General features: G+C 38.6%; 1 protein-coding gene across 11 annotated transcripts in view; it reads left to right on the top strand.

The window, feature by feature from the left end:
* The window catches only part of TRIP12 (thyroid hormone receptor interactor 12), an 81,603-nt gene that overhangs the window by 20,999 nt on the left and 38,190 nt on the right, over window positions 1–22,414 (top strand). For 7 of the 11 annotated variants that reach the window (XM_050902724.1, XM_050902722.1, XM_050902720.1 and 4 more), the window contains exons 2-4: window positions 6,564–6,710; window positions 15,546–15,671; window positions 16,645–17,444. In XM_050902724.1, coding sequence (XP_050758681.1) covers window positions 6,613–6,710; window positions 15,546–15,671; window positions 16,645–17,444 — 1,024 coding nt within the window. In that variant the 5' untranslated portion in view covers window positions 6,564–6,612. The remainder of the gene's footprint in view (window positions 1–6,563; window positions 6,711–15,545; window positions 15,672–16,644; window positions 17,445–22,414) is intronic. The other 4 variants (XM_050902729.1, XM_050902727.1, XM_050902725.1 and 1 more) reach the window with 2 other exon arrangements.

The raw sequence follows: 22,414 nt of genomic DNA, 5'->3' as shown, positions 1-22,414 counted from the left end.
GATCTGAGATCTTGGGTTACTTGAACTGACATCTATTGCATGACTTTTTTTATCAAATGCTTCTGCTGAAAATACTATTTTCTGATAGTCTGTTAGTGTCGTCTCTGCATGGCTTTCTATCTGGCATGATGTTTTGATATCGTAATTTGTGATTTTTTTTTTTTTTTTCCTTTCCCCTTTCTTCAGGGTATCTCCCATGAGTCACCTTTTGCCTTTCTCATCTTGCTCAGAACTCAGAATATATTTTGTCATCATGACTGGAAATTGTCACTTCTTAGCAGAATGAGAGATCTCGAACATAATCTAAGGTCCTGCTTTCAACCGGGGGTTGGACCAAATGATCTTGAGAGATCCTTTCCAGCCAAGGCTTTTTTTAATGATTCTTACTTAACTCCTGTACTACAGTTGAACCCTGCGTCAGAGGTATTCGGTCTGAAGAGGAGTTTGCCTCTGTATGGTGTTAAACTCCGCTTGTCTTCCCATCAATATCTTATTAATGTCTTCCAAGAGAACTGACAAAAGTGATGCAACTATTTAAGTTTGTCGAAATTCCGTGCTGGAAGAGGTGTAGAAATCTGTTTCCTTACGACCCAACATATTCGTTTTAAGAAGAAGCTTCCTTAATACCTACTTGTCTGTCTTCCCAGCAGTGAGGTAATGTTACGGTACTAAGAGGCTGTAGAGTCTTGTTTGTCCTGAAGACTCTTCTTTATGTACTGAATTTGCTCTAGTTAGTGTGTCTGTGCATGTATTTCTGTGTATGTAGTTTGTTTTGTTCTTTAGCATTGGAGGGGGAGAATACAAAAAGAATACAGTCTAACCTAATTATGATTCAGTGTGATTTTGTGTGGTTTCTGTATCAAAAGAAGTTAATTTGATAAAGGTCACCATGTGAATTTTACATCATTAGATGCAGTGCAGCAGGTAAGCCTTAGTGTACTCTAGCATCTTTAAATCATGTAGACAGCTTATGGCTATTCATGGGGAGAAACTAGAAACGGAAGCAGATAAGAAAATAAGTGGTAGCTTGCTCTTCCTATGTTGGAAGAAGAAAAGCTTGTCATTCCTTAAGGCTCAATGCTTTCATGCAGCTGAATAACCCAGGATTTGCATGAACACAGCTGAAATCCGTACACCTTACTGTACCTTATAGCACCTTGCAGTTCATGGGACAATATCTTTTCCCCTTCTTTGTGTATAGAAATTTGCTGTCAGGAAGAAGGGAGGGATGATGAGAATTTGGGAGATGTCACAGAAATTTTTTTCTAGGAAATCTTCAGTATGTTTTTGTACCCACTCCCTAAATTATTCCATGAACTATTTCTACAAGCAGAAGGGACAAGAGGCTGCTAAACTGAAAATACAAGCTTCTGCCTTCAGGGAGCTTTGACGTGAAATTTATGTTTGGAGATGAGGACTGCAGTGGAAAAAGAACTGGGCAGAGTGGTTAACTATTGAATTTAGAGAGTATAGTGAGGAAGAATATTGTGTCAAGATCAGCTGCACAAGACTCAGTTTAAAGCAACTAACTGGACTAAAAAGTTCTTAATTTCTGAGTCAGCTGGTGAAGTGGTAGAAGTAATTGAATGAGTGCTTGCAAGTGCTTGCTTGCAAGGCAAGAAAATAGGTGTGTATGTTTGCAGGTAAATGAGGAGAACCTTGTGAGCAGTGAGCAAAAATGAGGTGCAGCTATGAGATCAGTTTAAAATGAAGTAATGTAGGTCCAAAACAATTCAGCAGTTACTAAACCATATGCAGTAAGTTCTTCAGTTTAGTTGCAATCAAAGTCTCAACTCTTAAATGTGTTGTATGCTTATATATTTAGAATGTTGCTCCTACCTTAACTGACTAGATTTGTCACAGATACAGTTGATCAAGTAAATTAATGTTATCCACATTGAAGTGAAGGAATACAAATCTGAAGCCTTAGACTTAACATTTTCTGATAAGTACGATGAACTCTGGGTTCTGGCTGGCAAGATGTGCAAGTTGCTGGAAGAAAATGTTCTGAACTTACAAGGCATATAAACATTCTCCTGTCTTTTCCTTCTCCCCGCCCCCCCCCCCCCCCCCCCCCCCCCCCCCCCCCGCCCCCCCCCAGCCTTTTGCCTAATACTGACTTCAGGGCAGTAAGTCTTTGCAGTTTTGAGAAGCTGGATTACTGCAGCAGCATTAAGTAAGGGCACTGGTTTTTTGGGCCAAGGTACAAAAGAGACAGTATGCTGACCAGTGTACTTAGCTCAACTCCAAGCAGGTAACAGGTATTATAATGGAGTATTATAGGCAGGGGTGCTAGGCTTATCCTTAAATATTCAGGAAATTGGGGTGCAAAAGCCTGAAAAATTCTTGCACTACCAAGACTCTTGCAAAGAACTTAAAAAAAAAAAAAAAAAAAAAAAAAAAACCCAAAACAAAACAACAAAACCCCAAAACCAAACAAACAACTTCTAGAGCTCATCCAAGTAGATAAGGAAGCCCTTTTCTTGTGAAAGGGTTCAATTCCGTTTTTACAGGGGTTGTTACTGGTTTGCCTTGTTACACTATTAGTGGCCCTAGAGCCTATTGGAGTGCTTCAGTTTACTCATTCTCTTTTCCTCTCTCTAGCCTACATCACAATAGGCTACATTACAGTTCACAGTATCCTTCAGGGAGTGATTTGGGGTGTTAAGTAAAAGCTGATACAGGCTTGTTCTGTAGTTGGCTGTTTCCTCTGTTTGCTACAAAGACATGGAAAACTGTCAGTCACTTCCTGTTGGCTTTTCCATGAGAAGAAAGGTGAAGGCTTCACTGCAAGTTGACAGGTGGTTTTTGTATCTTGTGTTCCTGTGGAACCTCTCCAAGTAATATGTTGGCTATACATTAGCTATAGTGTTTGTAATAGGTATGTTAGGTCTACAGAAATTAATTCTAGTTGCTTTCCTGTACAGTAACAAAGATGACTGTTGATGGTAATCAAACTGTTTACTAAAACTCAAGAGTACTGTGCAAGATAATAATAATTAGATGCCTGTGCTGTTAGATGTCTTCAGAAGATACGTTATGGGTTTATTTGAAATGCTGGTTTTTAGAATTTGTCCTCAATCTAAAGAGTCTGCTTATGAGGAGAGCATCTGTGGGCCAGTGCTTTGGCATCATTCCAGCTAGGAATATGGGGCTGTGAAACATTAACTAAAACGGCTTGTTTACAGAAAACTTTGCTAGAAGAGGACCTGAACTTAAAATTCTCAAATTGCAACACCTGTCAACTGAAGCACGGAGGTCTGATGTACAGTTGTAGCTTATTCTTATTGTGAGCATGGGGAGAATGCTCAAAGTAGTTGAGGAAATAGTCTTAAAATGTGACAGGACTGCACTGGTGCGTTCAGCTGATCTGCTGGGTTGTGCATCTCCTTTGAATTTAGGTATCTAAAGAGGGGGAAGAATAAGCCAAGTGCTGGGAGTGAGGCTTACAGATGGAGGGACAAGTCTGAATGAGAACAGATTTAGGAACCTTAGGGCTCTTTTCTTGTTGTTCTAGCATGTGAAGACAGTTGTGACCCATAGAACAGATCTCTTCCCTACTGGACTAACTGGGCACGTGGTATTGTGTGGCTTCAGATACTTGCAGTGAGACTTAAGTTAATGTTTTGATGTTAAAGGTCATAACCGAATCATGCAGCAGCATTATATTTAATGGCAAACTGGGAGTCATATGGTAACACACTACAGAATAAGAAACACAGTTAAGTTGAGAGGTTTTGGTATAGAAGGTAACTCTGGACATCATCTTGACTGGACAGATGCCTTGCAGGATAGAACAGCTGCCATTTCATTCTTCTACACAGCTGAAAATATCATGTGTATGACAACACACTGTGCTGCATAACTTTTAAGCACAGACTACTTAAAGTGGCTGGCTGACCCAGACAGATCAACATGAAACTAAAGTTTCCCTAGACAGCACCAGGATTGCCTGTGTGATGTTTTCTTCAGCTAACTCTTCTGGTGTTTTGCGGAGGAGCCCGTGTACTAGCCCTAGGTGGGAAAGCATGTGGCTGACCTAGCAGAGCTCTAGAGTGAGCACTGGTCCTTGCAGAATGAAACCTGCTGGAATGCACGTTCTTCTTATAGTCAGTACAAGGTGATACAATGGATCTATGGTGACCATTTCATAGTATGACTGATAGTTTGACATTAGTACCCAATTTCAGCCTCAGTTGACCTTTGTGCAGGAGGGGACACTACTCCCTTCTTTCAGAAAAGGCACAAAACGTGCCTCCTTGCTGATGTTTATGAAGAGAAGTTGTTGTCATTTGATGTTTGAATACAAAGAAATAAAGAGAGAATACACAACAGCATTTGACAGTGCCTGTGATTGACTTCAGCTAGACCCCCTAGGTAGTGCTGGAACCTTGGTCAGCTTTCAGCCTGGTTAATGCTAGGCTTGTTGTCTTCTGTCTGCGGTGTACTCTGAAGAGAATACTACCACTTAGGCTCTCTTCAACCTGACTAATCTGGCTCCACCAGCAAGCTGGCATAATTTCCAGCTATAGCAGGCTTTTTCTGTTTCATTGTAAATCTTTTTGTGCTCTAAAGTATTAGAAGTTGTAGACTGAAGGTGTCATGTATTACTTAAAGCTTTAAACCTTTCTGTTAGTGGGAATATCTGCTATGATTAAGGAGTTAGGGTAAAAGAAATAATCATGAAGAGGGAAAGCTCAGCTTGAGGAGTAGGGTTTACAGCTTTCTCAGCTTCCCAGTCATGAAGACTTCTAGCTACAAGGTTCATTGAACAACTGTATTTTGTGGGATTTTGTATTTTGTGCTTTACTTATATTCTTTCAAGTTCCTAAGCATAAAGTAAAAAAACAAGGTAAAGACAATGATTTGCTAATTAATCCTGCTTTCTGCTTTTGCTGTCTGCTGCTCTGTTGGACCTCTTAGTGGAAAGACCACAAAGAACTTCTAAAAGATGCTTTTGACTCCTGTGATGTGGGGATTGGGATGGGGAGCAATTCTTCTGCCTAACTGGTATTCTTATTTGATTCCTGGAGCTTATTTAAAATATTTCTGGCATGCTAACTGGGAGCTTCTAGTACTAGGTTGTATCATTACAGTGTAACAGGACTGAATCTGAGCTAGCAGAATCCTGATCACTAATTTCTTGTGCTGTGCAGATGTCTTGATCAAATACATGTTCCTTTTGGCATTGTACGAGGTATGTGAGGTAATGGTTTGCATAATATCAATTTATGTGCCTGGTTTCCTATGGTCTACAGTAAAATGGAATCATTTAGGATTCTTTTTTTTTCCTACTCACTTTTGTTCACTTCTGTAGGCTCTTTCAGAGGAATAGACAATTATAGTCAAGTATTGCGTGGCTTTACTGACAATGCCAGGTCTTGAGAGTTATTTTATTGGAGGCATTTGAACTGAGCCTTAGTTATCTGCAGCTGAAATGTTTTAAACTCTTTCCTGGCAGACTTCTTGCTTACTGTGCTATAGGTATAATAGATACTGAATCAGCATATAGACTATTGTGTTCTTAAACTTGGGTTATTTTCCTTCTTGTGGCTTTTTTCACCTGCAAATACCACTTTTACCAGATTCCATGCAATTAGAAACAGTAAAACTAGATTTGCTGGTTGTGGTCCTGTTGCTATGCTCTCTGTATAGAAATACCAATTTAGCACAGGATACAAAAGTTACCTCTGTTCACTGAGGAGCTAAGTGAGGCTTGATCCTGAAATACCTCTGTTTCTGAGGACTGCAGCTGGGTGTGACTGTAGTCTTCCATAAATAACTATCAAAATAATATCTATAGACCTCTAGCAGTCACAAAGCAATTCCAAAAGTAGTAATACAAAGCCATCATATTGATTATTTTTTAAATAATTGTGTACATTCATTAATTCTTCTGTCTCAAATACCTTTTCCCACTAATTAAGCTCTCATGAGCAAGAACTTCTTGCTTATATAGCTAGATCTCTTTTCCTGAATTGCTGTGTATCTTTCGTTATGCAAATGGAAGTTGCATAAATCTGACTAGAGAAAGAAGCTGTTTTAAAAGCACAGTAGTTAAGTTACTTCTGTAATCTTGTGGATACTGCTGCTTATTCCTGAAACTGGCATTGTCATCTCCCACAATGAGAGTTAAAATACTTAAATACTATTGCTCTCTATCAGGCATTGAGTTTTACTAGTTAGTGTGTTTTTCCTTAATGTTGACAAATACAGATTCTCCTAAATTGCATTTGTCTTGTCTCCTTAAAATATAGAAGCCTGCCAGAAAAGAAGCGTGTCATCATAGAATCATAGAATAGCTTGGGTTGGAAGGGACCTTTAAAGGTCATCTTGTCCGATAGGTCGTCTGTGTGCTATATATACTGAAAACTGGTTGCTCTGTATTAAGGATCTAAATGCTCTTGAGAAGAATCTTGGTCTGTGTCTTTTAACTAAAAATTGTTTAAAGGTTTTTGTCTTAAGTTTTTGCTTAAACAGTGGCATTTTACATTTGCCTTTTGAGGCATGGCTGTGAGTCTTCATGCTGCATGTCTTATGACTATATCTCTCTTGTTTTTCAGTGAATGATAGTGTCTAGAAAGGGTATGTCCCTTCAGGAGAGAGGTGCCAATGTCCAACCGGCCTAATAACAATCCAGGGGGGTCACTGCGACGTTCACAGAGGAACTCTGCTGGGGCCCAGCCACAAGACGACGCAGTAGGAGGAAGGTATGATTGTTTTCTATGAGTGTGTTTTAATGTATAAAAGCAAAATTGATGTGATTTAGTTAAAGAATGAAGTTTTCCACCCTGCAATCCAAGCACTGAAACTTGTGTAAAATCTTTTTGCCCCTGAAATGCTATCTGTACTGTTATTGCATGGGGTGAAAACATGGATAACTCACTATCATGCATGTTGAGCTAGAATAGCAGTAGTAGATCTATGGGGAAAAAGTGTTACTGAGCTATATTCCACAAATCACAGGTAGTAACAAATTCCTTCCCCTTCTTCCTTCCCTGATAACAAAAATATGGGGGGATGGGACAGGGACACAGGCAGACTCTGGTATGTGAAATGTGGGAAAATCTGTGTCCCTGTTAGAGAAGGCTGACTAAGTGGCACCTCTCTGTTTCCTTGCACTGCATATTAATCCTGTGCAGCTTTTGAATAATTTAGAACAAAAGGTTTGCCATCCTTTAATATACTTGTACTAGTGAGCAAGTGGACCAGGTTGTATTCTGTAAGTGGTTGCTTCTACACTGCAGAACAAAGAAGATCCTTGAAACTTTTCTGTGGATGCTGACTGTGTAATTATTGCCATGTCCTTTAAGGGATTAGGAGTCTTCATCTGAGTGAAGCCTGTATGGATAAGTCTTCCTTTAATTTTGTTAAAATGTTAGTCGAATGAAGAAGGGTTATAGTATCATGGTAGGCATCATCTGTCTGTATTCTACGTCCTCAGAGGTGTTACACATATTCGAACAAGTGCACCGGTATCTTGGGCTTGGGTTTTTTGGTATAAGAGTATTAAAATATTGCAGGTCAGTGGCACAAGACAGTTTTTTACTATGAAGGAATCAGGCCATAATGTTAATGAAGATTAGGTGTATTTCTTACTAGTATAAAGTCTAACTGAGAACAAGGTCACTATTGAATGGATGAAGAAGGCTAGCTGTTCTTCTAAGGAACTTTGGGGGAATAATTCAGTCTGCAAAATGCAGCTTCACTTTCTCTAAACTAGTTTCTACTGTGCAAATGAAAAAGCAGATGATAAACACAAGGCTTCTGTCCTGGGCTTCTGTAGCGTAAGGAGGGGGAAGCTGCTGCCTTATGTAGCTGATTATTTTGCAAGCTAGAATTGTTTTTGGAGAATACTCCTTTAACTGAGGCATGGTGAACCATTCATTCCGTTCTGTCCATTCTGCATTATCTCTACATCTGAATGGATGTTTAAGTTAGATATTGCCCTACCAACTCTTTCCTTTTACACTGAACTTGACCTGGGGTGAATAACCCTTTCCCTAGAATAAAGAATTAGAGGCAAGTTATTTGGACATGGGGTGGGGGGATTCTTCTTTGGATATCTACTGTTTATTCAGATACTATAGCAGAATGCCAGGGAGAAGCTCTACAATGAGTCAAACAAATTGAAGAATTTTAGGGATAGCACTATTTTCTTATAAGTTACTCATCTGGTGTTTTGATGCATTGTGATCTGTTACTTATCCTATCACACAATGATTGAAGATGCAACTTGTCTTAAATGACTGGACCTCTTCCACCCCTCACCCAATCTGTGTCAGTCAGACTTCCATGAGCAAGAGTGTATTGCACTCCTGAACTATGTTAGACCTTTATCAGAACCAAAGCTCTTTGCTTAAGTAAATAGGATGGAAGCTTACAATCCTCTTTGAAAATGCGGGCTCTCTAGAACAGGACCTCCCCTGCCTTTCCATCTCTGAACAAGCATTTTTGGCTGGCAAAGCATATAAAGGCCTGGATAAAGCATGCTGGTTAATGTAAACTTTATACTGAATTCAGTTTCTTTCACTGTCTTCTGTATCTCCTCTTTAGTAAGCTGCTGGGCAGAAATGCCTATTGTACAAGGAACAATGTAAGACAGATCTATCGGGTCCTTGTAAAATTTGTGGGTGAAATGGAAAGAGACAGGCTCTCAGATAACAGTCACTTTTTCTCTGGTTGCCTGTCTTTAGACACAAACCTCAGGACTCATCCTCCCATGCATCTAGCATGCAGTCGGATAGTATGTTCTAGTTCTGCTGCTGAACAGTACATAGGAGGGTCTAGAGTTCACAGCTTGATGTACCTTCTTCATTATGCCTTGCTGTACTCTGGTGATACACACTGCTTTGGCTGATATATTTAAAAAAAAAACCAAACCAAAAAGCAAACAAAAAACGCTTACAACCAAACACACCTTTTCTTACATTATTTTTTTTGGGACACTTGAGACTAACTTATTTCCATCTCTTTCTTGCGTTTCTCATCCGTAAAGTGCAACTCTTCAATTTCAGCTGTAAAATCACTTAAATAGAATAAACAAATGTGGAAAGACTAGTTTCAATAATATGCTCATATTGTGCAAATAACTGTGAACTTAAGATGCATCTATGTTAGTATTTTAGTTGGAGTTAGGAATGTTCTTTTGAAGTAAATCTGTCATCCTCACCTGCTGTGCTTTGGCTGACATCATGGAATGGTCTTGGAGCACTTGAATTGGAATTTTTTTGGATGAAACTAAACTGGAAGTTGTGCTCTAGGAGAGCAGTTCATGCATCCTGGTCACTTGTGGTTGTAATCTGGTCTGCTTTAAAGTAGAAATCATTGAAATGCATAGATGGTGAATGTTGGTCCTTAATGGCAGCTATCTTGTGTCACAGATTTTCTTCTGATCTGCACTACTTGTTGATGTAGTTGTACAGACACTATGAGACTTTATTCAGCCACTTTATTAGATACATGTGTTTCTTAAAAAAACAAACTAAAACCAATACACAAACACCACCCCCTCCTGAACCCCACACAGAACAAAAAACCCTAGTATTGCAGAGGGAATTAAGCAGTAATGTGAGTCTGTAGGGGATTGTTGCTTCACACCTAAAATTAGCCACAAAGTTTATAAGCAAACTTAAGGGCCACACCTTCTAAAGTGTTGGAGAAGGTTACTTCATTTTGGTCATAGATATGCAATCATAACCCTTCGAGCAAGGACAAGTTTCGATACTGTCTGAACTTGTGTACTTGATTACATTTCTGCTTTGTATAAATAGCTTTCTAAATGCTGGAAATGCAACAGCTTTAAGAAAAAAGCTTTCTTGTGGCTAAGGTGCTCACGTTTTCAAAATACAAATTATGTGACAAAAACTTGGAGAGTTTGTGCAGTTTGTCACTCGTACTGTAATTTCAGACTTCGATGTGAGGTCCACTGATCTAACGTAAGCGAGCGGTCATATAGCCATTGGTAGTGTAGCCAAATGGCTTTGTAATAGTCTTAACTTTGCCTCTGTCTCTTATGCTCTGATTGGAGTGAACACTATGATAGACTTCAGTTGAGGAAGGTGTTAAAAAGGAGAGAGGCTGGAGAATGATATCACTTCCAAGCTGAAATGCTAATGCATGTCTTTCTATAGTCTTTGACCCTTTTGCAGCTTAAAGTTGGGGGTTTTTTTTTGTTAGAACTTTATTAATTTAACTCGCTGAGTGGCTACTGTTCACTTGCATGAAGACTTTGGAAATTCCAAACTTCTCTCTGGTCTAGTATGTAAAGCATAAATGCAGAATCTTCTTCCTTTGACATCTAATAGTGCCAGATTTGGCTTAACCTGGAAGTAACAATGTAAACCCATTTTCCTCTAGCCTGGGCTTATTTGTTGTCATCCTAATAACATCAATACTCGCAGTCAAAATGAGTGCGGGAAGCCTGTGATGTGTTTTCTGCTGGAGTTTTACTAGCAATTTCGCACTCAACACAGTAACTTGATATAAGCTTTGAGAGTTTGATTTTTACAGTTGCATTTAAAAAAAAAAAAAAACAAACAAAAAACACCAAAAACCAAATGATGCTAGGCTCACAGACAGTGTAGAAAGACTGTTGCAGCACAAGTTGGAAGTAAACTTAGCATCTATGATGTGGCTTTTCTCTAAAAGAAGCAAGGAATGTGTGTTTGAAAATAGATGTATAAACTGGTGAACTGTTTTCCTCCCTGTGTATGCGTATAACAAAACTGGCCTTGGTGAAGTTGGACTAACGTGATTCTTCACTTTCTGTTGTCAGTAGTAATGTTGAAATAATTTTGTGCTTTGGATGACTTTCTGCTCTTGTGGGTATTATAGGTCTTATGGCTTTACTACCAGATTGAAAGGTATTCAGTGTTATCCTCCTAATTTAGAATTACTGTTACGATGGCACCTTCCTAATTGTACAGCATGAACCCTTGTCTGAACTATCTCTTCCAGCACTTTCTATTGAAGGATGACTCTTTGCAGGTTTGTAAGGAAGCAATAATTATACTAAAGCTTCCCGTTGCAGCTGTAAACCAAAGAGGAGTGGGAAGCAGATGCATTAATGAGAGCACTGTTTTCATGGGGGCAGGAGGAGCGGGTGGAAGGTACTTACTGTCACTTTCTTAACTCTGTATCTACATTGTTGCCATGTGTGTTGAAGAATTGTGCCCTTGTGGTTTAAGTTCCCAGTGATGCCATAGTATTTACTTTGAATGGGAGCAATTTGGAAGTGATATTGTGAGGGACACAATAAGATCTTTTCTGAAAGTGGTGCGGTTGACTGTTCCTTTTAGTTGGGAGCAATGTTTCAGTATATTGGTATGGAGTAATGGAAGTGGTCCTATCTGCTAGAACTATTTACTAGTGCTGCAAAACCTGGTGGTTTTTAGTGGCATGAAATGACAATGGCACTTATCTTTTAATCTGCATATTGTCATTCTTCTGAAATTTTTAGGAACAGCAGTATTTAAGTAGGGTATCAATTTGACATAAATGACGCTATGCTGTTGCAGTTGAGTATGAAAGTATGGTACTTTATAAAAAATTTTAAGTTTTTGGAATATAATATATACACGTTCCTGTGCACTTGGGTTTGAAGGCTAAATGAGAAATAAGAGATCCTTGTTAGCTGCATAGAAGACATTAGTATAAGCAGAATCTGGAAAACTCTTTGGACTGACCTTTTTCAAATACTAAAGCAAGAAGAATGCAAGAGGAATGCTTTTGTCAGTTATACTTTTGTTCTGAACAAGATTTGGTTTTGGACTAGTCTTGATAATACGTTAACTATTAACATCTTACCTGAGACTTGTGTAAAAACTAAATTTAATGTTTGAATCGGTGGGGAAGACGGAGTATTTCTGATGAGAGAAAGTAGGGTTTTTTACACAGCTTATTTCATCTGTGCTATTGCTTTTTTTATCTCACTTTTGACAGAAGTAAAAGGATGTTTAGTTTTGTGGACTTCATGTTTGGAAGCATTTAATACCTCACTCTCAGCTGTTGAGGAACATGGTTTAGATGAAACACTTTGTTTATTAACTAACTTCAAAAAGTGTATTTTTTTTTAATATGCATGGAGTAACTCTTTGAGGACAGGTTCTAGTTGGTTCTTTATGGTTTTGCTAAGGAAGGCTAAGGGCTGGCAGTTTCCATGAGATTGTTTATATAAACACTGCAAACTAAATGGTGGGTCACTTGTCGACTTCTGTATGTATGTTACTCTAAACTGAGTGTCTGCCTGTGAATTAAAATGTGTATCAGCAGAAAGCTTTGCCTAGTTGAGTGAAGCCTTGGAGTGGGTTATGAAACTGTCTTTTAGTTGTGGGGGGAAAAAAAAAACAAACAAGAAAAAAAACTCAAGGAAAAAAACCCAAAACAACACTTGAAGGTGCAGCAAGTGTTAAGTCTTCCTGTACCTGCCCCTGCAAATGGAAATGGACAGATACAAGCTCATAAATACTTACCTTACCCTTTTTCATCATTAATGAGGAACTTGGTCTCTCAAAATACTTGTTGCTGGAATATTTGTTTAAATGAAGCTTCTGAATGAATGGTATGTTAATGGAAAAGAATAAAGAGCTTGTAACTGGTTAAGTTATGAGTTAAAGGCCTTGAATTATGGGCAAAAGTACAGGTAGCTTCCAACCTTTAACAAGAATCAATCTTCCAGCTGCCCATGTATTTTTCATAGCATTTAGTTCTCTAAGCCTTACCCTCATCGGACTATTCTAACTACCTTTGTATGTAAGTTAACTTTTAACGAGACCTTAAGCAAGCTGTCACAACCTTAATATAAATTGGGACAATGATACTTGTTAGTTGGTGTATGGTTAAAGTTCTTTTAACTTAATCCTGCAGTCTCTCCAAATTGTCAGTCTGCTTGCCATCATATAAACCTCAGAGAAGGGGAGTTAATGTCATGCTCCTTTTAACTGACATGCTACTGCATGTACAGTTGCTATTGTCTTGTGTGCCTTCTCTTTGCAACACATGCAAGCTGAATGTTTAAACTCAAAGAATGAGAAGTGAGAGCACAGTAGGTCTTTAAAAATAAAATAAAAAAAAAATCCTCATCCGTTTTGAGTCCCCATTTGTTATGTTTCTAGTGTAACCGTTCTGCTCTATGAGTGTAATTTCTACTGATGGTTTGATGGATGAAGAAAACAAAGCAAATGCAAATAGTCTGCATGATACAGTATTCACCATCCCTGGCATATGGTTGTAGCTTTATTGGTCCACGTAAATTGGACATTGGTATGAAATTATGTTTGTAAAACTTGTAAGAACCCAAAGGGTTTAAAGGTGAAAGGGGGGAGGCCTGGAACAAGTGGAAACTCTTTGCTGCATGATCTAAGTACTTGATGTTTTGATGTATTGCTCTAGCCATATTTTAGTTGAAAAGATCAATTCTTTCTGTTCTGTGAATACTTAAAGCGCTAAGTTGAATCCAGTTCTAATTAAAGCAAAACAAAAATCTTTAAGGGAAAATAACCTTTTAAAATATACTTCAGAATAAATGAACCCTGATCAGTTAGCTTACATAAAAAATGAGATTCCTGCCAAGTGTAAATTATGTAATAACTTCTGTTACTCCCATAATAAAAACATTTCAAGAGGAAAATTAAATTTCACGCCTTAATCTTTTGTTGGGAAAAGGAAAATCCAAACACTCAGGATTAGGTGAAACATTCCCCAGTTTACCTTGATGGAGTTTGCTATTGTGAGCTAAAGATCTAACTGTTTTATTTCACTTGCTTTTGGTAGTAAAAATGATTTCTTCTAGTATAAGAAATAAAAACAAATTACTGGAGTACGGAGAAGATGCTGTTAATTTAATCTTTTCAGAGTGTGATGCTCTTAGAAAGATGAGCCACAGGAAATGTTTTGAATATGTGCTGTCTAGGTGCATTCATCTGTTTGAGTAACTGACTAAATGAGAATACTTTGGAAGAAAACAGACGAAGGAAAGTTATCAAGAAAAACAGTCACATTAATGAAGTTTTACCATTTCAACTCTAAGCAAATTATCACGTGGCTATGACTAAGGTGATTAGACTTGGTACTTTTTCCTACTAAGGTTTATGTTTAAATTTGTGTTGAAATCCTTAGGAGGATGATGAAACTTTCTGGTCAATACCAGGCTTAGCTCTGCCTTTGCTACTAGATTTCTGGCATTTGGTTGGAAGAAGCTATTTGAAAGCTTGTGGAACTCTTCTACCTCTTCCACTTACTCTTTTGGCCTAAACTTTTTGATGTTTGGGGTCATGGGTTGAGTTTGGGGTCATGGGTTGGAGCAGGACACTTAAATGTGAAGTCTACATTTTCTCCCCTTCCCCCATATGATTCAAAGATGTTTGCATAATTCAACTCAAAGGACTAGATAGCCTAGCTTAGTAGCATATAAGCATATAATCAGCAGTTCTTTAACTTTGAAACATTGCTTCTTCCAGCATTAATAGTAGGCTGGTTTGAGGTTTCATAAAGATTAGTGGTGCTTGGGGTTTCTGTATAGGTAGGATATGAGCAGTGCAGTCTTCCTGGTGACAGCCAAGTCAAAAATGTGTTTTACCCAGGGAAGAACAACTGAGATGTCTCTTGCATTAGCAATTATTTATACTATGTTGTCTTAAATGCTGATGAACTGTCTCTTCTGAGTCTTGCAGATGGTAATTCTGATTGGTTTTGAAAATAGATGTGGAATATGTGAAGATGTAACTTAACTCTTAAACTTTATGTATGGTATAGTATGATCTTTGTCCTCCAGTCAGAGCTCATACAATGAACCATTTTTTGCATGCAGCTGAAAGCTGCTTGGAAGACCTCTTGTGGCTTATCTCATTCCTTTCTCTGACATCACAGGTTTCCTGTCTCATCTGACTGCCTTCATCGGTAGCATGCATTTCTTCATTCCTCTTACTTCAGCTGTTACCAAATAGCTCTCAAACCTTTGAATTGGTGGATCTGCAGCCAAAAAATAACGCAGGGTTTAGCTTTCCTACCGAGTGGAACTGGTTGCATTCCCATTCCATGCATTTGTTTTTTCTTAAACTGAAGAGCAAAGAGACAAACTTGTAAACACTTGTAACTGGATAAACTCTTAACGCGTGGAATCTTGAGGTTGACGAGTATATATCTGTTTCTGAAAAGAGGTCTTTGACAGGCGCTGTAGTCTTGTGCCTTACTGTGCTAGCTTAATGCTTAAGTGAATAATTCAGTAATCTTGCACACCAGAAAAATTGGAGTTTATCTGCACAGCTCAGGTGTGAGAAGATGTTTTATTCATTTAAAATGACTAAATAATTGTGTGCTTTACGAAACAGTTACACTGGTAGTGATTTGTAACTGCACCAGGTGATTTTTTTTTTTTTTTTTTTTTTGAAATATTGCTTTAATGTTACGGGTTGATATGGAAAGGTTTGAAGCTGTAAACTAATATTTGTAAATGGTAAAAAAAAAAAAAAAAAAAATTCCACCTACAGGTTTGTATCTGTATCTTGGAATTCTGATAGCTTTCTGTTTTGACTTTCTGCTGACAGGTCACATTTAGGGCAGGCAAAACATAAGGCACATAGCCCTCCTGAGAGTAGAAAATCTATTTCAAAGACACCCAAAGTGCAGTCTAATACTACTTCTGAGCAGTCCAAGGGACACTTTTCTAAAAGGTAATTGCACTTCATATTCATATGTTAACCAGTGTTATCTGCGCTTCACAACTGTGCATAATATATCTAGTTATACAGAGTTCTTACAAAATGTATGACTAATAGATTTTAACTAATCTAGGTATTGCATTCAGTGGATACATTTCAGTGTTTCACATCCTGTTTGTGTTTTGTGTTTCTAATTCACCAACTAAGAGCATTCCATCAGTGATGGGGAGGAAACGATTTCTGCATAACTAGTCCTGGAATACTTGCAAGGTCTTTCTCCTCTTTTCCCACTTCATGTTGGGGGAAGATTGCCCAAGGAGTTCCGAGCAATGTCCAATATTAATTGAAACATGTAATAATCTAAAGTATGCCTGTGTTCAGGGTAATCATCTCAGTCATGCTTTGTCTGCTCTTCATACACTTCTGCTGTATACACACTGGAACAGTTTTCTATCATATAGAAGAGAATTTTGCCATTTTTGTGTGTGATTCATTACCTCAATTTCAAGATTGATGAGAAATTAGCCTTTCATTGAGAGCCTTCCTTGAACTAGAATCCAGTTATGACTAGTTATGCATTACTGAACACTCCTTACTCTCTTGTGGAACTTATATTCTCAAACATTCAGATAATAGCTTCATGGCTTGAATTTTTTTTTAATCAGTTCGACATATCTATTAAAAAATCAGTTAGTAAAATCTATCCAAGTTACCTCATATCTTCCTCTTCAAAAAACGCAGCGTACTGTGCTTTTATTTTGCAATTTATTTTAGTTTTGATGCAATCAAAGATTTACAATATGACTGTTCTCATACAAGCATGGCTTTTTTTTTGTTTGTTTCAATGTAAACCTAATAATCAACAGCGTTTCTTACCTGCGGTTTCCTTTATTATTAGAGAATGCTGACATTTATCTTGCAAAACTGTTGCAACTGTGAAGTTTCTTGAGTTCAACACTAATGCTGTTCCTGCTTACTTCTACAGAGGCTGTAGTTCATCTGCTGTTTTAATACCACAACAAGAAGATCCAGAGAGAGTCAATACTTCAGAAAAGCAAAAAACGGGGCAAGTGCCTAAGAAAGACAATTCTCGAGGAGTTAAACGCAGTGCTAGTCCAGATTACAGGAGGACCAATTCTCCTAGCTCTGCTAAAAAACCCAAAGCACTTCAACACAGTGAAACTTCCTTGGAAACTAACAAGCCACATACTAAATCTAAGAGAAGACACTTAGACCAAGAACAGCCGAAGTCTACACAATTGCCATCAACAAGCAAGGCTCACACCAGAAAGGGTGGAGCTGCTGGTAGCTCCCGAAGTCAGAAAAGGAAAAGGACAGAGAATCTGTCTTGTATAAAGAGTGGTTCAGCGGTTGAATCAACTGGCGCTGAAGAGAAGTCAGCAAAACTCTCCAAGCTGGCTTCAAAATCGGTGACCTCAGCCAAAGCTGGGTGTAGCACCATCACTGATTCTTCTTCTTCAGCTTCCACATCCTCCTCCTCTTCTGCTGTTGCCTCTGCTTCTTCTACTGTTCCTCAGGGTGCCAGAGTGAAACAGGGAAAGGACCAGAATAAGGCTAGGCGTTCCCGTTCTGCATCCAGCCCCAGTCCAAGAAGGAGTAGCAGGGACAAAGAACCGAGTAAAACAGGTGGCTCTTCAAAGTTTGACTGGGCTGCTCGATTCAGCCCAAAAGTCAGTCTCCCTAAAACAAAACTGTCTCTACCAGGCTCTTCCAAGTCAGAGGCATCAAAACCTGGACCTTCAGGACTACAGGCTAAGCTAGCAAGTAAGTTGTTCTTTTTTGGAAGAATAAGCATGTATGTTTTAAAATAAAGTCTTCTAAACAAATACTTCTATTGTTTTTAGGCTTCTTGGGATCTTCTTAGAGAAATTAACTTTTAGTGTGTTCTGCTGAGCTTTTAGGTAGAGCTGTGACTGAAACTATTTACAGCTAAAGCAAATGATTTAAGTACAGTCAGTGTTCTATAAGTCTAAGTTGCTTCTGTCTCGCAAATCAATTTTAAAAATAAAGTCTATGCAAAATAGTTGGATCCTGTGATAGGGACATATACATTATAAACCTCTTGATTATATTCCTCCTGTCAGATTTTTTTTTCTTGTTTTCTTAAGCTTTCTGTCCTGAAGTGGGAATGATAAATGCTGGAAAACAAGTAGATAATACGTGGTTTCTTGTTTCAAGTCCACTTTCCTAATTTTCCTTAGTGGGAGAATCTCTGATGTTACTTTAAGAACAGTAATCTTTTAAACCTAGTGTACCTAGTGCCTGGGATGTTAGTCACTTTATCTTTTAAATTGTTCTAACAAAATAGTCCTTTCTCTGGTGCTGAATTTGAATAGCAGATACCGTTCTTGGACATTGTCACTAGGAAATATAGGCTGTCTCCAAGCAGAGCACCTGCTTGCTAGTGTGCAAATATGCTTGTAGCTCTATTGCCTTGAACAAAATTTTTTTGAAGTGCATTATGCTGCCTTTGTGTACTGTCTGATTTATTTATAGCATGTATTCTCTAAACCTTGATTTAAGAAGTTGGATTCCTAAGCTTACTTACTGTTGTTCCTTTACCTAGATGTGATCACAAGTAGCCTGTCCCAACTGGGGTATGTCTATAGCTAATACTAATGCAGGAAATATATGAAAAAAACGAGCAACTGGATGTCTTCCTGTATAATCCAAATAGGTTTAATTGACCTAACAGGCTTGTTTTGGATAACTTGCATGACTGGAGTATTGATTCTGGAATGACCTAGCCTAATTGACGAAGAGTGGCATTGGGGAAGGGGAGAGGAGTGAGTTTCTTTATAGCAAGGTTTTATCTACCTGCTCCATGGTTCAAGACTTACTGGGTAATGAATTCCAGAGTAAAGACTCTGAATTTGCATAGGGTGGAGTGAGGGGGAAGCGGGTAGGAATCGGGCAAGAATGGGACTGACCAACAAGTTCTTAGCTAAGTCTGTCCTTGTTACAGGCAACTTTTTTAGCAATGAAGAAAAGCAGCAGGGAGGAGAAAGAATTTACCAATGAGAAGGTGAAGGCAGAGAGTAATTTGTGACAAGTTACAAAACTTCAGCAAGGAGTGAGAAGGGTGGGATAGCACAATGTAAGGGGTGTGTGTGTGTTGAGTAGCTTGAAAAACAGCATTGAGAATACGAGCCTGAACTAAACTGTCTCCATGAAGAATGTGCTGAGAAAGCCAGCTTGACTAGCTTTAGCTCTTCCATGACCTGAAAGTCATCTTTTGCAAAAAGATAAACTTAAGTTGAACTAAGACATTCAAGTATATGTCACAAAACCAAGTTGGTATGGACTGTAGGGGTGTGTGTGCATATGTATAAAAAGTCACTGGTAAGGGGCACAAAGCATGGTGAGAGACGTTTCTAGACTCAGTAGAGATTGAAGTTACTTTCTCTAGATGGCATCCCAATTTGAGGGGGGATGGAAAAAGTACTAACAGGTGATACTAGGAAGTCTAAAATGCCTCTTTATTTTACTGTAGATTACAGCAAAACTTATTGCAATGGTTATTATATTGAATATCATTCATCAGAGTAAGTGATTATACTCAATATCACTAAGAGTAAGAACTCAATCTAGAATAGAAGAAAAAGTGTTAAACTATGATATTTTCAAATAGTCTCAGCCTTTCAAATAATGCATTAGAGCTCTTTGACAACAGTTTGAAGTGATCTTGGAATCGATAGCAACTATTGTTAGCTTAGCCCTTTTTTTAAAAAAGAGAAAATAACTTGTCTGTCATACAGCTTCACTAACTGTTGGGACAAATTTGAAATTTTTTAACAAAATACGCGTTTTGGATAATGCTGAGAAGTGTCAAGAAAATATTAAGAAAATAAACCTCCAGGGTAGGTTTTTAAGGAAGAATGTGTAAGTTCAAATTTATTTTCTGTAGCAAGCTAGTACCCTTAGAGGATAAGGGAACAGAAGTAGGTGATTTTTCACACAAATATTAACACCCCTAAAGCTTTCTAAAGCAGTAAGGCAAACAGTGATCTAGATTAAATTATTGAGGTGCACACCCCTCTGCCTGGAAACATGTCTTTAGAAGTCATAGCAATCCTGTGTAGAAAGTGAAAGCTAAAACTCAATAAGCTTGTATAGGGGTATAATATGAAACAGATGTTTGAAGAAGTTTGAAATAGGGCTTTTAGAACTAGTGGGAGATAAACATGCAAACATAACTCGGTAAGGAGCTGCAAAAACTTCAGGAAGAATGATGGGGGGGAGTGGTTCTAGGAAGAAAAGTGGGAGGAGAGGCAAGATTATTCTGGCTAACATATGGTCAGTCATGTCTATATAAATGCAATGCTGTTCACTTCTGGGTATTGCAGTTCAGGAATTACAAGAATAATTACTAGTAGTTGTGATCTTTGAAGGAAAAACTAGAAGAGCTGAGCTGGCTTACTCTACTGAAGAGAAGAATGAGGAGAGACATGGTTGCCATCTTTGCAGAAGCTTTTCACGTATTGGAGGGGAATACGCTGAGGTTTCTTGTCCAGTCCTCACTGGATAATTAATAAGTGTTAAATGCAGCCAAGGTGACTTTCAGAGTCTTCAGCTACACAGCAGTCTGTGTAACTGAGCAGTGACATCACTGAATAACAGCTATAGAATTTGTTGGAAGAATAAAAACAGGCTAAAGTTTTTCATCTCTCTTTTTGTAGCTAAATATTTCTTGGCAAAAAAAGCAAGTTTCTTATTTTGCTCTCTTGATTTGACTATTTTCACATTCCTTTCAAGCCCTATATTTTGTAGGGGCTTTTTAAATGTTGCAAATCGGGTCATCTCACTGATTATGTAACAATATAAAACCAGGCTTAATTATGTCCCCATTATTAGGGAAATCTCCGCTGCCCTGTGTGTAGTCTTGTGGCCCTTAAGTAGGAAGAAGCTGGCAATGATGGCTGGGACAGTGCTGAGAGCAGGGTAACTTAGGGTAGCTGTCCCTGACTGAGAAGCCTCTACCTAATACTTTAAGATTTGGGGGGCTGGAGAGGTTATTGGGATACGCTGAAAAGCCACATGAAGGTGAACACAGAGTGTGAATGGTGTATAACTCCTGGCTTCAAGGGATTTGGCAGAGGTGAGGGAGAAAAAGAATCTGAAAATAGCTCTGAATTAGTTTATTCGGGATTGTGGGTGACAGTGCTGTCTCTGTGATGGTCATTAGAGCCTTAGAGTTGTGGATTTGGGATTGAGGAAATAAGATAACTAGCTTGGAGATACTTTGTTTAATTGCAGTGATGGGCTGTGTGGGCCTATAATCAAGAGCTAGGGATGTCTGGATTGGTACTGACGGAGGGCAATAGTGGAGTATTAGAATGACAGGAGGTTGTCTTACCTTTTCCTGCCACAGCTATTTTCACCCTATCTTTGTGTGAGGAGGAGAGCAGCCCAACACAGGAGCCAATATGAAGTCTAAACTTCCAGTCCTAACAAGTAAATCTCTACTGATTATCTTTCTGAACTGCAAATAAAGGGCTTTCCAGGTTATGGACTGTGAAAGTTTGACTAACTTTGTTTTGGCTTGGGTAATACACTCAGACTTAAAATAAGTGAATGCAGTACAGCTGCATACAGAACTTTTTTGTTTCACACAACAAAAAATGCCTTTAAAAAAAAATGCTGACTAGTAAACACACTTAAATGTGAAGAAGTTGTTAAGATTTTTTCGTTTGATTTCTGTTAGGCTGTGCTGTTTCAGGTTTAGCCTGTTTGGGTCTATTTTCCTTCTGAGTCATTAACATGAGTGTTTGGCATGCAAATAGGGTGATGTCAGGGCATAAGCGATACATGTGTTTGCCATAAGGAAACCTATGCCTCTGCTTTAATTCTGAAGTTTACATCTGAAGTTTTTGCAGTTGCTGAATATGAACTGCTTAAACCTAATTTTCTTTTGGTTTATTGGAAGTCCATCTCTGTTCATAGCTTTTACTAGCTTTGTGAAACAGATCTCTTGATGATAGCTCTGTATATTACAGAAATAGTGCTGAATAAACAACTTCTGGAGATGACCATCAAACCAATTCCCCTGAAAACCCTTGCTGTGTGTCTATGGCATGGTGCTTTCCTTTGTCGGGCAGTCACAGGGCATATCTAATCCCTTCTCTCTGAATGCTGGTTGTACCCTATTTACCAGTGAAGGCTTGGGGCTGTTAGCCTCCTGCAACTCCTGTAGATACAGGACTAACTCTCGGTCGGGAGGCCATGCTGGCAGTGTGTTAAGGGGGAGATCAAATTTTGACAACAATGCAAGTGAAAGGAAGAAGGTTCAGTCCTATGCTGAAGAAATTAGCAGTCCTGAGCATATGGTATTGGGAAGACTCAAAGGATTTGCAGAAGATGCAGGCCGTAAGATTGACTTACGAAGCCTTCTTAAACAACAAACTTTAAGGGCAGAGAGTAGCATTGAACAGCAGGAAGGGAATGAGCTCTGAGAAGTCTTTCTTTGCTTCCTTTTTAGCCTTTGAAATTAATAGAGGGAGGTGGAAGCTCATATGTGCCCTGGTAGATACATCAGAGGTAGAGAAGTAAAGACTTGGGAAAAGAGAAACATGCAAAAAGATCTGACAAGTAGAACATTCCTCCTGAGCAGCAGGAGAAAATGAGCTCGACTATTCTGGCTGCTCAGGCTGTGATGTGTCCTGCAGCTCATCCACCAAGCAGTAACTGGGTAACTATGTTCTCTAAAACCCTCTTACTGAGGTAGTTCAGTTTAA

This window comes from Gymnogyps californianus, chromosome 10 (assembly GCF_018139145.2).
Source record: "Gymnogyps californianus isolate 813 chromosome 10, ASM1813914v2, whole genome shotgun sequence".
NCBI classification, from domain to species: domain Eukaryota; kingdom Metazoa; phylum Chordata; class Aves; order Accipitriformes; family Cathartidae; genus Gymnogyps; species Gymnogyps californianus.
Note: the sequence above shows the minus strand (reverse complement) of the source record. Positions and strands in the feature narration are given on the sequence as shown.